The sequence below is a fragment of the Macaca nemestrina genome, chromosome 2, assembly GCF_043159975.1.
Source record: "Macaca nemestrina isolate mMacNem1 chromosome 2, mMacNem.hap1, whole genome shotgun sequence".
NCBI classification, from domain to species: Eukaryota; Metazoa; Chordata; class Mammalia; order Primates; family Cercopithecidae; genus Macaca; species Macaca nemestrina.
The window spans coordinates 19,820,336-19,838,040 of record NC_092126.1 but is presented as its reverse complement, the minus strand read 5'-3'; the positions used below and the strand labels follow the sequence as shown (position 1 = coordinate 19,838,040).

General features: G+C 33.9%; 1 protein-coding gene across 1 annotated transcript in view; it reads left to right on the top strand.

The window, feature by feature from the left end:
* Nucleotides 1-17,705, top strand: part of LOC105488958 (C-X9-C motif containing 1) — an 80,013-nt gene that overhangs the window by 38,837 nt on the left and 23,471 nt on the right. Inside the window, 2 exon segments of the mRNA XM_024795098.2 lie at nucleotides 15,516-15,589; nucleotides 15,591-15,627. Of these exon segments, the coding sequence (XP_024650866.2) occupies nucleotides 15,516-15,589; nucleotides 15,591-15,627 (111 nt within the window).

The following is a 17,705-nucleotide window of genomic DNA, read 5'->3' as shown; positions in this document are numbered from 1 at the left end:
CAGCACTGTGGGAGGCCGAGATGGGCGGATCACGAGGTCAGGAGATCGAGACCATCCTGGCTAACACGGTGAAACCCCGTCTCTACTAAAAAATACAAAAAAAAAAAAAAAACTAGCCGGGCGTGGTGGCGGGCGCCTGTAGTCCCAGCTACTTAGGAGGCTGAGGCAGGAGAATGGCGTGAACCCGGGAGGCGGAGCTTGCAGTGAGCTGAGATCCGGCCACTGCACTCCAGCCTGGGCGGCAGAGCGAGACTCCGTCTCAAAAAAAAAAAAAAAAAAAAAAAAAAAAAAAAAAAAAAAAAAAAAAAAAAGTAAATTAAATTGCCTGCTTAAATGAAAAAGAAAAAAATTATTCAGAAAAAACAGAACCCAAACTTTTTACTCATATTACTCACAACGTTTGCAGTAGAATGCAAAAGTATTCAGTGTACACAGAAACAAGAAGACATGAACCATTCCGAAAAGAAATCAATGGGCTAACTTGAAGATAACTCATATGTTGTTATTAGCAGATGAGAATCTTAAAGCAGCTGTCGTAATTGCTTAAGAACATAAGGGAAAATATGTTTGCAATGAATAAATATAGGAAATCTTAACAGAGAATTTGAAGCAGTAAAAAAGACCCAAATGGAAATTTCTAAAACTGAAAAAAAAAAAATCTGACATAAAACTTTTAGAATGGAAATGAATAGGAATCATAACCTAAAGATAGATCAAGGAAACACCTAAACAGAGAAGGGGAAAAAAACAAGATTTGAAAAATGAGCAAAACCTTACAGACTGGTAGGACACTAACATAAGGACAACCTTCATGTAATTGGAATGGCATACTTGCCAGAATGGCTACAATTAAGAGCACTAACAACATTCACAAAACACACGTCTGCCCAGTGACCTAGCAACTCTTTCCAGGAGACATGAAACTTATGTACACAAAAAAGGCCTGTATACTAATACTTAAGAGTAGTGTATCTATCAGTAGCCAAAAATTGAAAATAGCCCAGATTCCTCTCAAAAAAAGACAGGATAAGACTTAGTGTGGTGTACTTGTACAATGGGCAATAAAATGGAACAAACTACTGTTCTGTACAAAAGTGGAGATGAATTTCAGAACTATTATGCTTAGTGAAATATAAGAGAAAAAAGTGTATACTCCTTTAATATTATGTTCTAGAACAGGCAACATTTATATAGTGTTTCAGAATAGACAAAACTAATGTGAACAACAATTGCACTACCCGGGAGTGGGACAAGTATTGATTGAAAAAGGATATTAAAGGAACTTTCTGGAGCAATTTTAATATTCTGTAGTTTTCAGTAGTTTGTATTGCACAAAGGCATACTTTTGTTTCATTGAATGGTATATATTAATGCTCGTTTATTTCATTTTAGATCAACGTTACCTAATTAGAAAAATGTAGACAAATACTGAACTCTTACTACATACATGATGAAGTATTTGTGGGTAAGAAAACATATGTAATGTATAGTGTTGACAAGATTTTGGAAAAGCAGATATTTACACTGCTGGCCAGGAATAACAGCATGAAAGGAGCTCGTATTTTTAAAAATTCACAAAAATTCATAAATGTGGCTACTCTCTTAGCAATTCTACCATTGGGATTTTATGTTAAGGAAATGGCCAGAGATGTACAATAAAATATGCATAAGGATGTTCAACATAGCATCATATATAATATGGCATATTGCCAAAAATGTAGTGGTCAGCAGAGTCTGATTGCTTATATTAATTATGGTGTAGCCGTAGGATATAGGATACGTACATTTGTAGTCACAGTAAGTGTGTTGATCAATATGAGAAACTAGTTACAATATATTGTTTTTATTCAACAGTTGGCAAACTGCAGCCTGATGTCCAAATTTGGTCCACCACCTATCTCTGTAAACGAAGTTGTATTGGAACACAGCCATGCTCATTTACTTATGTATTGCCTATAGCTGCTTTCACACTACCGCAGTAGAGTTGGGTAGTTGCAACAGAGACCATATGGCCTACAAAGCCTAAAATGTTTACTCTTTGGCTCTTTACTGAAAACATTTCCTGACTCCTGGTTTAATCAAATTAAATTCTAGAAACACAGGAAGGGCTTGCCTAAATTAACTAATTCCATAAATTTATGAATACTTACCACGTATCCAGCCCTGCACATAAGCTGTCTACATAAATGTGACTGAAATAGATTCAGTCTGCATTCTTTTTAAGTATGGTAGTGGAGATAGTTATCAAATAAATATTCAAATTAAAATTAATTCTATAAAGGAAGAGTGCAGTGAGGAAATGTTAGCAGGTATTATTTCTAAGTGTTGGTAATATTGGCAATTTTAAAACTTGATTCCTTTTCTAAGTTTTTTCTAGGATTTAAATATATTTCATTGGAAAAAGGTAATGAAGATTGAGTAGATAACTAGACACTGCTTCAGTAATTTTTAAAACTTTCTGATATCGCTCTGAATACATAGAATTAAGTTTAATTTACAGAATTAAGTTTAATAGCATGTCTGCTTAAATATTATTGGATGCCTATCACATGTTCAGTATTGTGAGAAGTGCTGTGGAGACGGAGTCGAAGCCTGAGACTTGCTTTTAAGTACCTTATTGTGTGGTTGATAAGAGACAAACCAGGCACAGAAAATAGAATTACATTATATAAAATAGTTTATAATAAAATACTTGTATGTTACTTTAGAAAAAAATAAGCCAGTGAATTCTGATTTAGGCAGGTGAGACTTAATGAAGTATGTGGGTTATCAACTGGACCTTGAAGTACAGCTAATTATTTGTCTAAGTATAGGGAAACTGGAAAAACATTTCAGACCAGAGACCCAGGATTTAAGGCACAGAGGTGAGAATGGGCATGTTTGTTGATACAGTAGCAAAGAGATTGACCTTAGGAGACCAGTGGTGCATTAGGGGATTAGTGATGTAGATAAAGACTGAGAGTCAAGGCTGATTTTGGAGTGTCTTAAAAGTCTGAAACAGAAGTTTAGATTTGATTTCTGGTTAAAAAGAAAATCAGAAGAATTTGAAATCTGTTCTTTCTACCTACCTTTATTCCTTTTTTTCCTCTTTCTTTTCTGTCTTTCTATTTCCCTTCCCAGGAAAAGACTTGGTACAAATAAAATTGAAAGATTAATTTTGCCACCAAATACAAGACAAATTACAAGTTTACGTTCTAAATTTTGGCTTTCTGCATTCTTTTAAAACCAGAAGCTGGTTTTCATTAACAGTGACAGACAACAGTGTAACCATGTGTGTTTGCTGGAACTAAAAAACGTCCCTGTCTCAGATCGCTGTAGCATAACCTCTGGCATTTATTTAAAGAGTGAGGCTGTTGTAAGAGAATGAGCATTAACTGCAATGTAGTACTATAGAGATAACTGAACAGTCTTTTTTTATTGTTGTTCTTACAGGTGTCCTAAGGCATTAGTCCTTACCTTCTCTGGAGAAATTGATTCACCAGATTTGTCAGACTTTTAAATGTAACATTTTTTTTATTTGAAGTCCTCAAAGCTAAAGAAATATATTCTTTGCTCTAAGAATGGCTAAATAGCTAAACACAGTTTAATCTTTTAATTTAATGGCCACTGACTTGTGCTTACATAATCTGAAAGTTCACATTGTCAGGCTGCTTTTTTCCCTCTAATCAACACCAGTAATTTTACTCTGTATTCTGATATATTACCTGTGTCATTACCTTTAAAATGCATGCATGAATGATCTGTTTACACTTAACTTTTTCATCCCTTTGATTCTTCATCATAACCTTAAAACTTTGGTTTTAATGACTACCAAATTCAAACCAGAACAAATTTAACTTTAAGTTCATATTATTAGATATATTGCCTTATTTCAGCTATATCTACCAGCAGAGCTTAAGAAAATCCGATTTGACTTGACTAGACTTACTAGGTCATATCTTTCTGTAAGATTTCCAGGTCATCACACAGAGCTCAGCTTCTTTTTGACTTTCTGAACTTTGCCATGTATTTTTTGCAAAGTATTCCTATAGTTCAACCCTGTACTCGTACCTTCCTAGTCAGTGACATTGCCAGAGAACCAAGTCATGCATAGAATTAAAGTGATGGGCAGAATCTTTATGATATTTTTCAAAGTGCTTTATGTAAAATATTGGGTAATTGACTAGCTTTAGGTCAAACCATGGGTAAATATCAAGCACATGATTAGAAACCAGTTCTTGGCCAGGCATGGTGGCTTACGCCTGTAATCCCAGCACTTTGGGAGGCCGGGGTAGGCAGATCACTTGAGATCAGGAGTTCGAGACCAGCCTGGCCAACATGGTGAAATCCCATCTCTACTAAAAAAAAAAAAAAAAAAAAAAAGCCAGGTGTCGTGGCCCATGCCTGTAATCCCAGCTACTCAGGAGGCTGAGGCAGGAGAATCGCTTGAATGCAGGAAGCAGAGGTTGTGGTGAGCCGAGATCATGCCATTGCATTCCAGCCTGGGCAACAGAGTGAGACTCCATCTCAACAACACAACCAAAAAAAAACAAAACAAAACAAAACAAAAAAAAAACAAAAAGAAAGAAACCAATTCTCTGCAGTAGTATATTGTCTAGCTTTTATAGTTGTCTTTTTAAGTCTATTGGGTCCTTGAGCATTTTATGTGGTGATTCCATTTCAATTCTGACTGACTTTTCTAGGCAGGGAATACCCTGGCTTTATTGACTCAGTAGGAACAGTTGTATTCCATCTCAATACAGATTACTGCAATTACATTGTCTGCTTATTTCTTGTCACTCACCTACACAGACTAAACCAGACCATCCTAAGAGAAAAGTCAAAGCTATATTTGGAAATTTGAAACCCTCTTTAAAAGTAGCTAGATGTTCATTGAATCCTAGATTGTGTCAATACAGTGTACAAATTTAAATTTAGGATATGTTGCATTTTATTTTTTTCCTGGTATATCTCCCATAGATATATTTTATGCCTAGACTGCAAAATTTGAACTTTTGGAAATTAGAATATCTGATCTTATTGAAGATTTGACTAAGTGTACTTTGTGATGCATTAGTGTGAAAAATCTTAATTGTTCCTTTCCCTCTTATTTTGATTCTGGCTTCAGAAGATCATCTGTGGTTAACTTATTTATCGTTGAGCTCATTGAGGAACTCTTTCATTTCATTAGTACCCGGTGATTTTCAGAGTAGACCTAAATAGGTCTACTATTTACTTCTGCCTCAGTGGTTAAGGCTTCATGCAACTTCTTTTGTGTTATCTTTTTATTTCATATCTTCCCTGGTGAAGTCTGTTTAGATGATGAGATTCAAATTGTCATATTCTTAGAGTAGAACCTTTACTTTGCCTGTATAATTGAAGTGTATTGGATCTTCATCTCTCACACATAGGCTAAATCAGTGGTCCTCAAACCTTCATTGTACTTGAAAATTATCTAGGAATTAAAACAAAACAAAATAATAGTGCACGTTTGCCTCCATAAAGAGAGATAATTGTATTTTTTTCCAAAACTTTCAAGGTGATTTGAATGTGCATCCAAAGTTGAGAAATAATGGATTAGCCAAAGGAACAGGATTTCTTCTTAAAGCAGCCCGTAGCAACAACCCATGTAGATTTTGCTCATTTGTATATCTTAAAGTTACATAATTTATTATCTAAAGCACTCTTCTATATAAGCCATAAGTTTTTGGCTGTTTTTGTTGTTAGATTTGTGTGTGTATGTGTGTTTGCTATTTCTTTACCTTTACTTCCCTTACTTCCATCTTGGCGGTTAAACGCCAAATTATCTAGGTCAGGTTTCAGGTTCTTTTCCAGTAGGCCAAGGATTCTTAGCAAACTCTTATGAAATAAGAAAGTATGCTCTGGCAGCCTTAAACCTTGACCTCTTTTGTATCCTACCAATTATATGGCTGCTTCCTTTACTAACCCTGTTGCACACAAACTTCACCTTCTTTAGCAGCTTCTTCCTACTGTGTGTTCCATCAGTGCGTTCTTTGATGTTTCAGCTTTCATATATGGATTCTAATCCAAATGAGCAGAGATTGCTTTGTGATCATTGAGATTTCTACATACTTAGGATGTCATGCTAATAATTGATTGATGAATTTAGTGAAGAAAATGATTGTGACATGGAGAAAGAGTCTTTAACCAGCATGTGCGTGTATTCTCTGTCCTCACCAAGATGATGGTTCTGTCACTGAGCACAGTAGCTAAGGAGGTACTGGTGACCTGCCCTGCTGGGGAAGAAGGACTTGTGTGGTGACACACAATACATACTTAGCTTCAAAAGCTGTTTTTGGATGGAATTATAATTTTGTTCCAGTTAGCGAATACGTATTGTAGAAAATATATACAGATAAAGAGAGTTGATTATGTAAAAGTCTTACTGGGTTTAAAAAAAAAACGCAACTTTCTGTCAAATATCACATGTTCTCACTTATAAGTGGAAGCTAAGTAATGTATACATAAGGGTACAGAGAGTGGAATAATAGACATTGAAGACCAGGAAAGATGGGAGGGTAGGAAGTGGGTAAGGGATGAGAAATTATCTATTGGGTACAGGGTACTGTATTCAGATGATGGTTACACTGAAAGCCCAGACTTCCCCCCTACACAATATATCCATTTAACAAAGCTGCATTTGTACCCCCTACATCTATACAAATAAAAAGTGAAAAAGAAAAAACCAAAAACACATGACTTTTGGACCAAGTTATCAATTAGTAATTATTATTCTGTATATTGTCCAGGTAAATTCTTAGCATTTTCTTTTTTTTTTTTTTTTGAGACAGAGTCTCGCTCTGTCATCCAGACTGGAGTGCCTTAGTGCAATCTCCGCTCACTGCAAGCTCTGCCTCGCAGGTTCCCGCCATTCTCCTGCCTCAGCCTCCCGAGTAGCTGGGACTACAGGCGCCTGCCACCATGCCCGGCTAATTTTTTGTATTTTTAGTAGAGACGGAGTTTCAACGTGTTAGCCAGGATGGTGTTGATCTCCTGACCTCGTGATCCGCCCACCTTGGCCTCCCAAAGTGCTGGGATTACAGGCGTGAGCCACCGCGCCCGGCAGCATTTTCTTTTATGCCACCTTTTTTGGCATATACATTTTATACTTGTATATGTCTAATTTTTGAGCTTCATTAGAAAAGGCTGAATCTAAGATATCATTGTTGGCCTTGCTAGCTAGTACATTTTTATATCGATAGAATAACTTTTTTTGCTATGTCAGTATTTTATGTGGGCCTGTTTGAATATCGATACTTCCTCCTCATGAAATACAGTTAACTTATTTGGGCAGTAAGGAACCTCTTGACATTTTGACTTTGAAGAAACATTGCTTTTCCTGTAGTGTTTTATACTGGGTAGTTTATATGGGGTAATTTTTATAGAAATTGGATTCTTCACTTTTTTCCCTATACATTTTAACATGTCATTTAGTGAAAGTAAAGTTATGCAAAACGTTTATATTAAATAGACTTGTTAAGTATGTCTTTCCTATCTGCTACATGATTCCTACTGAGAGTGTTAATATTCAGATATTCACTTATGATGTCTGTTATTCAGGAATATACCTATTTGTACCATAGTCTTCATCATTGAATGATTGCTGTTAAAGAATGTATTACATAATGATATTTTGCATTAGTGAATGGAATATATCAATTTTTTTCTTTCCATTTCCTTTTTGTATTAAAGGAAAAATTCCAAGATACAAGGAAGTAGGTCATGGTATCTATAAACTGCTGAGGAACTGAAGTATGTATTATGAAGTAAAGATTGAAGCTCAGTTGCCCTCTAGGGGTTCAGTTTTAACACAGCACATGTAGAAATAATTTACTGAGATCTTGGGGGAATGGTAGATCTGCTGAATGTGGGAGCCTATTTTTCATTTTCTGTTAGAACCTGACTGGTCATTAAAAAGCTGGTTTTGATTATTTATTGCAAAAGAGAAGAATAGATCCCATTTTTGTAATATACAGTTTAATGAAGTATCCTTTTTGTTTGCATAATTTTAAAGTCAGGGCTTTTGTGCTGGAATAATCCAACCATCAACACATTTTTAGGTATTATTTGGTGACCAATTCTCAGATTCTTTCTAACACTCTTTTGTCTTCTCAGTGTCACCTCTATAGCACTTTTAAATCAGCTTCCTCCCTTATTCTGCCCAAATCCAAGAACAGACTCCAGTGAAGTGGCTTCTTCATGAATCCTCTTACGTTTTATGAGATGTGATCATCATGAAACTTTTCCTTTTGGTTTCAGCACCTTTGATTGGCATCTTTGTCTGGATTAGTAAGACTATTTCTCTCAGTTTGAAACAGAATGGCTACTGGCTGTCTAGTTTAATTGATGCCCAACTTTGCATTGATTGAGGTCCACATAATTTATGTTGGAATATTTCTCTGGTGCAAAGTGCTCTACTTTGTAATTGCGGAGTTAGACTCCTACTGTTTTGGTAAGGGGGAGCAAATTTTTTTTCCTGTTATTGAAAATGTTAACTTTGACTTGTGTAAACAGTAAATAGGTTTATTGTAATTGCAGATATTTACATGTTTTAAATATTTAAATCCATTTCTATACTAAATTTGGAAATTTACGTGGTTATTGGTATACTTTAAAAAGATTTGTGTGTTTTAATATATGCTCTTTTATTCCCTTTGAAGGATGCTGTAAACTTTACTCTTTTTAATATATATTGGTTTTTATTTTTACCGTTATAGTTATATTGAGCTTTTCTATTTTTTTTTCCTGATGATTTTGGAAAAATCTCCATTATTAATGGTCAGAATCTTTCATTTTTATCATTGATTTATAGTAATTTTATTTTTAAAGATCAGTTTTTATGTGTTATTTTACACTCTGAAAACCATGATTAGATTTTGATATATATTAAAATATTAAATTGGCTATAATATAGCTCTGTGCTGTCCAGTATATTAGCCAGTAGTCACATTGGCTATTTAATTTTAAATTAATTAAAATATAAAATTTAAAATTGAGTCTCATAAGGTACTAGCCACATTTCAAATGCTCAGTAGCTGCATGTGGCTTGTGGATACCACATTCGACAACGCAGACATCAGTCATTTCCATCATTACAAAAAAATTTATTGAACAGGTCTGGTATTGATATATGTATCTTCTTAAATGTGTTTTTAAAAATACCTTAATGCTGGCAGTTTCCTGTGTAAAATGAAACATGAAAATGTTATATGTCTATATTTTATTAAAAGAACATTTTGGAAATATTTAAAAGTGACTACATGTGAAGTGAGTTTACCTTTATCATAAAGTTAGCATATATTTCTGATTGTGAGCCAAGTGATATCAAATAATTTAATAAAATTATATATTTTTGACATATGTAAATACATCTACTTTATCTCCATCTTGTGGTAGAAGTATCTGGAGATCCTGTTAAGAATATCATTAAAGCTTATTCATTTTTACATTGACTTAACCTTGCTCTTTCTCATTTCCATAAATGTAACATTAAGTGTTAAATGTTTCTTTAGGAAATTTTGGCTCTTACTGAAGGACCCAGTTAAAAATGATTTTAGGTTTTATAGTTACTATTGAAGGTAAATGTACAACTGCAACTGCCACATTTTGACTGTGTGTTGGAATATTAAAATAAGGAATACAAACATTTAAATCGTGGTTGAGAGGAAAAACAAAAAAGAAAGCTTTAGCTGCTTACCTGCAAATGTAGCTTTGTGTTGTTAAAGAGGATTATGATGAATATATTTATGTGATAAATTTATAAAGTTTGATAAATTGTTTCATACTGACTAATATTTTTTATAATTTTTTTTATAACTATTATAAAAATTTTTATAAATTTTATAAATTTTATAACTATTATAAAAATTTTATAAATTTTATAAATTTTATAAATATTATATAAATTTTAATTTATAACTATTTTTATAGTTTCTTGTTTTTAAGTATACTCACAGTCCCTTTGTGGATAATTATGATTGTAAGATTGTTTTTGGAAGTAAATGAAAAAGTGATTATTAAAACACTTTGTAAACTGTAGCATTTTATACAAATACATAATCTTATCTTTTAAAAATATATAATATGAAATATTTAGTTGGGAAGACCATCTCAGAGGTTTAAGAACATATTTCCAGTCAGGTCTATTTGTATCATTCTTTTATTTTCTTTTTAATTTTTTGATGAATTTCTTAATATATTGTTAAAATTTTTATATCTTTGAGTTTTTTTAAAGTTTTTGAATTAAGACTAATACAGTCACAAAACAGTATTAATTTAGAGTTATGTTTCAATATAGAAAAGTCTCTGAGTACTCTAAAAATTCTGAAAGAATATTTTAGTTAAATTTTAAGACTTAAGGAAGAATTTTGTGTAGAAAATAAACTTTAGTTAGACAACATTTAGATAGTTTCTTTTTAAAATTCATTTTGTTTATCTTACTAAGTATTGGGGAAGGAATAGTCTGTGAAATGGAAACACCTAAATTATTTATTTAGAAGATATTCCAAGTAGGTAGTAAGATATAAAAGCCAAGTATAACATGAGATATTTGTGGGACAATGAGAAGATTAGTTTAATTATATAAAACAATTTAGTTGCTGTTTAGGGTCATATTTTGGTGCTCCTTGAAAGCCAGGCAAAGAATTTTAGAATTCATATAATAGAAAACAGGGATTTTTATGCTGCAAAGATCTTTATTTAGGGAGAAGGTCTGTGGTCTCAGAAACGTTAGATGAGGCCTGTGAGGTTAACTACTACCAATGCAGGAATCTTTCTAACAATATGTGAGACTTCATTTTCAATATATCTACTCTAGTTCAGGCATTCAGTATTTCCTTCCTTCCTGCATTTTATTGTTGTGGGGGAAAATAACATCATGCTTTTATTCAAGTCATATAAGTAATACAGAAAATATGAAATGCCTTCCAAAAATTACTCTAAATTCTACCATTCACAAATACAGACATCTCTCTGGGAACAAAAGGATAATACAAAGGGATTATATTATATACACTATTTTTTTAGTGGAATTTAGAAAACAAAAGGTTTGCTAAAGTTTATGTAAATGTTTCTTGATAAAAGGTTACTTGCCTCCATCATAAGAAAACATATTATGAAACCCACTGACAAGGTTCAGTAATTATGTTTTAACTCTGTATTCTAATTTTGAACAGTATTGAGTGATTCCTGTGTGTGAAAGTACAATTATACTTCCTCCAGCTTTTCTCTTTCAGGTCCCAGTTTCCGTAAGTTGTAATTTTACATTGTCATAACTTATAATACTTATATTCTTTTCTGTAACTATAAATCCAGTGCTCATCACATTTTGTCTTTAAAATTTTTTTTTGATCCGTTGCTTGATTTTATTGCCAATATTTAATTTAAGAAGAGTCTTTGGGTTCTAGAATCCTTGATATCGTTCATGGTTGGGAATGACTGCTTGTTGCCTTATACATTTGTGACATGTAGAGTGGATATAATATTGTCAGGTCATATTTTCTGTACCTCAGGACTTTGTAGATACACATTACATCGGTATTTTATGACATTAAATGTTGTGCTGGGAAGTCTGAGAGCAGCCTGATTTTCATCCCCACCCCACCTTGCAATCACCCTACCATAGATGATGTGATTTTTCTGGTTGGATCCTAGAAGAATTCTTTCTGTATCCTTGAGTTTGAAAGCTTAACTGGGATATATCTTGTATCAGTTCTTTCTGGAACATACTGTGCCCTTTTGGTTTGTACTTTTTTTTTTTTTTTTCCATCAGAAAACTTTTCCTAAATTGTAATTTAAAATGTTTTTTGTTTCCTTTTTTGGGGGGAATTTTTTTCCTCAGAGATAACCAATCATCCTTGGAACTTTAAAACAAAAATTAACATTTGATGTTATTTACTGCATAACTAATTATTCCAAAATGTAGTGGCTTAAAAGAGCACATATTTATTAATCTGATAGTTTCTGCGAGGCATGTATCTAGGTATGACAACTGGGTCCTCTGCTTCAGTTTCTCACAAGGCTGCAATTAATGTGTTGGCTAAGGAGGGTCTGTGGTCTCATCCGAAACCTTGACTGGGGAAGGATCTGCTTTGAAGCTCACTCATGGTTGGCAGCATTCAGTCTCCTGTAGAATGTTGGGTTGATAGCCTCGCTTCCTTCTCACATGAGCCCTTTCCACATGGCAGTTTACTTCATCAAAACATGCAAGCCAAGAAGACGAGAGAGAACATCTGGTAAGACATGCCACAGCCTTTTGTAACTCAGTCATAGGGAGTGACATCCTATCTGCATTACCATATTCTTGGTTAGAAGCAGATCAGTAGGTTTAGCCTACTTAATAGGAGGGGTGACATGGACATGAAGGACATTAACAATAGGAAGCTGGGATCATTGGAGGCCATCTTGGAAGCCGTCTTCCACAATAGTTGCCTACCATGCCTTGGTTTTCTCTGTGTTTGTATTAACCTTTTTTCCCCTGTGATACTTACTGTGATTATCTTGAGTAATTTAAATAGAATTTTTCATTTGAATTTTAGCTGTGTCTATGCTATTCGTTTTATGTTTCTGATATATTTATTAGCACTGTTATGGATTTGTTTTGGTCTTCAGTTTATCTCTTCTGTCATCTCACTCTGTTTTATCAACTATTCCTTGAAGTCTAGTTTTCTTGAATTTATGTTTTTATTAAGTTCTAATAGAGTGTGACATTTGAGATGAATCTTCTTTTCCTTAGGCATGTTTGCAGAGTTGCCTTGCTGTTTCTCTGAAAAATTGTGGGTGAATGCTCTTTAACACTTCTGCCACCTTTTTCTGATGTTTGTTTTCTCCTGTGGGCTATATTGTGAAGGCTGGGGTGTTCTTTTATGTACTTTCCTGAAGCCTGAGGGAGGGGGAGAGGGAGCACATGGCCAATGCACTGTTTTTGTTAGGTAGCCTTCAGGAATGTTTCCTCTTTTCTGTGGGGTTACCTTTGGGTTATCTTCTCTATTAAGTGTGGATCCCTGAAAAATGGCATACCCTGGTGGTTTTTCTAGCCCCTGCTGAAATCCTTTGAAGGTGGGTAGAGGTTTTTTTATACTAAATGTTTTTCTTTTGTTTTGTTTTATTTTTCTCTGGGCTATTTATGCCCTTAGTCTACTTCTCTCAAAAACGAGGAGTGTTTTTTAGTGGAAATTTGCAAGATATTTGAACTCATTTTCTTTCCCCAGTGCATTCTAGGGGCTAGGATCCATGGCATGCTGAGCCTTGCCAAAATCTTTCCTTTTTTCCTACGTTTCGAAATTTGTAGTATGATACTATCCCCCTTTTATGGCATAGTGGCAGCTAGCCAATTTTTGTCTTTTTAAAACTCTTGTTTATCTTATAGAATATTGAGGAAGAGTTTAAGAGCTTACAATATCTTGCAGTTTTACCCAAAACTGCCTTCAATATCTTTTCAGTTGTTTTATTAGCATGAAGACTAGTTTTTTTCTATCTAGAAAATTTCTTTTTCTCCTTCTTCCCTGATTTTACCCTTATCCTAAATGTTGTTGCTAGGTAAAGCTTTTTGAACTGATCAGTTTAGTTTATGTCATTCCCCACTGCTTATAGGATCAAGCCTAAGCTCTTATATTTAAGGTCACCTAGATTTTTACTTCAGCTTACTTTGGTGATAACAGTCTCATTCCCTTTCTTGAGTTTTCTTTTCTGGCTAAATTTAAATATTTTCTGTTTTCCCGTAGATGCCCTAGGTAGATTTCTAAGATGTGGTTAGTATATAATATGGTGTTTGTGAACATTATGGTTTTTAAAAAGACTTCTTAATCTCTTTATTGCCTTTCCATAGGAACGTACTTATTTATCAAGATTTATCTAAAAATATGGTCTGCAGAAATGAACATAGATGTGCTGTGAGTACTGTGCAGTTGTGATTGCAGCACTGATAATTAAGATTGGTTTAGTTGTTCTGTCGTACTTCATCAAGTTGTTGATTCACATTGAATTTATAAAATGTCATTCTATTCTAAAACTTGGAAGTATTTTTAACCTAAATGTAGGAATTCGCATGTATCCAAGTAAATTTTACCTTTAAACACTTTTTGCCCTGGTTGGCCATACTATTGAGAGTATTTTGAATCTCCAATTAGTTCTCTCTTATATCTATATATGCTAATCATGCCTTTAGTGATTTCCTACACATCTCTAAATAATAATTTTGTGGGTAGGTAAGTGCAGTAGTTCTATTACTTTGCATCCTTTTAATTTCATATAGTTCTGTTTTCTTCCCCGGGTCTGCCTGGGTGACATGAGAGATAAAAAACCGTGGTGGTTCTGTATATGGGCTCAAGCTGGATGGAGGAGTTGATATTAGAAAAAAGGGATGCTTTCCATTTGATTAACCTACAAATAGAGGGACAATTTTTTTTTTTCGGGTGACCGGGGAGGTGACAGAACGGGAAGCATCAAAGGGAGCTTTGGCAGAACTTGGTAACTGAAGAGAAGACCACTGAAGAGAAACATGATGATGCCAGGAGTTTGATTTCAAATGATTTGTAAGAAACAGTGAACCTGGACACATTAAGTTTGAGGTAGATGATTGTAAGATATCAAGAAGATATTCATCTTTAACGAAAATTTGCTTTTGAGGCTTAGGTTCTAGATTTTAAAACAAAACAGACATCTTTTAAAAGTAGTCTTTCTTTTTTTGAGATGGAATCTCTCTCTGTCACCCATCCTGGAGTACAGTGGTGTGGTCTCAGCTCACTGCAGCCTCTGCCTCCTGGGTTCAAGTGATTCTTCTGCCTCAGCCTCTAAGTAGCTAGGATTACAGATACCCATCACCATGCCTGGCTAATTTTTGCATTTTTAGTAGAGACCGAGTTTCACCATGTTGGCCAGGCTGGTCTCAAACTCCTGAGCTCAAGCGATCCAACTGCCTCAGCCTCCCAAAATGCTGGGATTAAATGTGTGAGCTACTGTGCCTGGCTACAAGTATTCCTTTTTTTAACTTGAAAACCTTTTTAGTTCTGTAAAATCTTTGTTAATTTTCTTCCTCAGACCTTTTATATTTTACATGTAAGATTAAATTTGAACTAAATGGATTTCAAATAAAAGAAGAGAATAATTGCTATTTTTGAAGAACTTATTTTAATTGGTTAGAATAAATATTAGGCAGTGATTTTTGTAAAATGGCCTTTAAAATATTAATGTCTGGTTATATAGAAAGTGCTGTAACAGGATCATCTGCTCTACCATAACTTCAGTATGCCTATTAATGGTACATAACTGTGGAGCAGTTATGTGAGTGAGCTCTGTCAAAAAAGTTATATAAATGAATTGCAGTCAGGAGAACTTTATTCAGTGGTTATGTATACAAAATTTACCCCCCTTAATGTGGAAAAAATTTTTATAATTGCTTTATTTTCTTACAGAATTGGCTTCTAAAGTTGCACATTGTGTAATTGTTAAGTAGCAAAATTTGGGGATAGTATTTCCTTTTTGTCATGTGAAATAAATATTTCTCTTTTACAATACAGGACAAATAAATTTTTGTGAAACATTGCAGATGTTAGATGGATTTGGAAGAATTTTCCATAGGATTTCACAAACTAAGTAAGAGGAGGAACTTATATAGCTACATAAACAGTAGTGAGTACCAGAAGTTTATTAATCTGTTTGTATTACATAAATAAAAATAAAATGCTTTAGTTGTGAGTTAAAAAGCTAATGGAAACTGATATAGGGAAGTTAAAGTCAACATAAAGTAATAATACCAGAAATCCTAAATTTGTTGTATTTCAGTCATTTTTATGAATTAAAAAAATCTTTTTTAACTTGTGGTTCTTTAATTATTTTTCCCATTTTCAGTTTAGGAAATCTGTTTGTGTTCGTTGAGTTAGGTAAAATAGAGGACTTAGGTTCTTAGTGCATGCTAATGTGGTTACTTCTAGATTTGTCCAAAACATCAGACAGGATTCGTGTTGCCTATTACTCAGAGAGCTGGTTATATTAGAACTCAGGCTTTGGGTAGTAACTGAACCCTTCTTTCTTTGTTACCCATGGAGAAGTTACATAGATGCTTAGTTTACGGTGCTGATTATTATTATTATTACTTTATGAAAACAAAACAAAACAATCTGTTGACTTGAAGGAGCAAAGAATGTGGTGTTCACCCTGTGCTACCCCAGAAATACCCTTAGTGAATAATGTTTTTCTAACAGATTCATTTTAACGTGAGCTCATTTTTACTCTTAAGTGTTTAAGCCATTTTTTAATGTATGTCTTTTGTCTCCTTAGCCTTTACTTTCATTTTAGTGACATTGTGAAATTAAGCCCTATCTGATTCCCACAAGAGTAACTTAGGTACTTCTACATTGGCATTAGTAGCTATGCCTTCTCTTTAGACTAGGCTACCTTATCCATATTGTGTTTAGGAATTCATATGAAAATTTGTTCTTATCCACAGTTATTTTTTTCTTCATGCCCATTTTCCTTGAAAATGTTTAAAAAATATGTCTTGTATAGAATTAGAAACTTCAGTATCTGTATCACATCACTGGCTATAAAAATTATGTTACTGCTTTATTTACTTCCTTTAAGTTTTCCCCCAAAAATCTCCTTAGAGGGGCCTACCTGGCTGACCCTACTGAAAATGTAACCTACTAGGTCCTTCCTCCTATAACCTCCCACACCCCTTAACTTCTCTCTCTTTTTCTGTAACTCTTACCACATTGTAACATACTGCACAATACTCCTTTTAGAATAAGGGATCCTGGTTTGTTTTACTCTTGTGTCCCTAGAACCTAAAACAGGCTTGGTACATAGACATGTTCAGTAAATATTTAACAAAAGAATGGATTAAGAATATACAGTTGTCCCTCATTATCCACAGGGGTTTAGTAACAGGATGCCCGTCCCTCCCCAGGAAACCAAAACCTAAATCCCATTAATACTGTATTTTTGGTCTGTGTTTGACTGTGGATATGGAACCCCCAGATAAGGAATGATATTTATTGGAGGGAAAAAAAAACCCACGTATAAGTGGACCTGTGCAACTCAAACCCGTGTTGTTCAAGGGTCAACTGTATTATTTGAGATCTTTTTCTCCTATTGTATAGAATAAGAATTTTCATGCCCTAAACCAGTTACTTTCCATTTCTTTTCACCTGGAACATAGTAAGAAATACAGTTTAAAATACAACCCTGAGTACACATACATATGAACAGATTGTTAGAAATCTGAATTACTCTCTGCCCCCAGCTGTTGTAAGACTAAACAGGCCAGGAATTATGCATATATTCAGTAAACTAGAATGTGACAGATACTTCCTATGAAAAATGTAATGCTGAGACTCCTTAAATGGTTGGTTGATCACCATTGTAACCATGTAATATTTTATACTAAAACCAGATGACTTAGGAAATAACTTCCTGTTTGACATTAAAAAAATATGATGATTCTTTAGTTTTAAAGTTTGTATATTTTTGAGGAAGCTCTTTTAAGCTTAAATGTCAGCAAAGCAGCTGCTGCTTGAATTTACTTTGTAAAACACTGAATTATTCATTTCCATAAATAAAACTTCCTTAGTAATTATTTAGCATTAATTTCTTTCTCTTTATTTCAATCAACCCTGTTGACATTCTGTTTTAAAATTAAAAATATTCTTTGTGGAATTTTACAAATAAAACTGTGACAGCCACTTTCTTTACTTCCTTTTGTTTTCGTA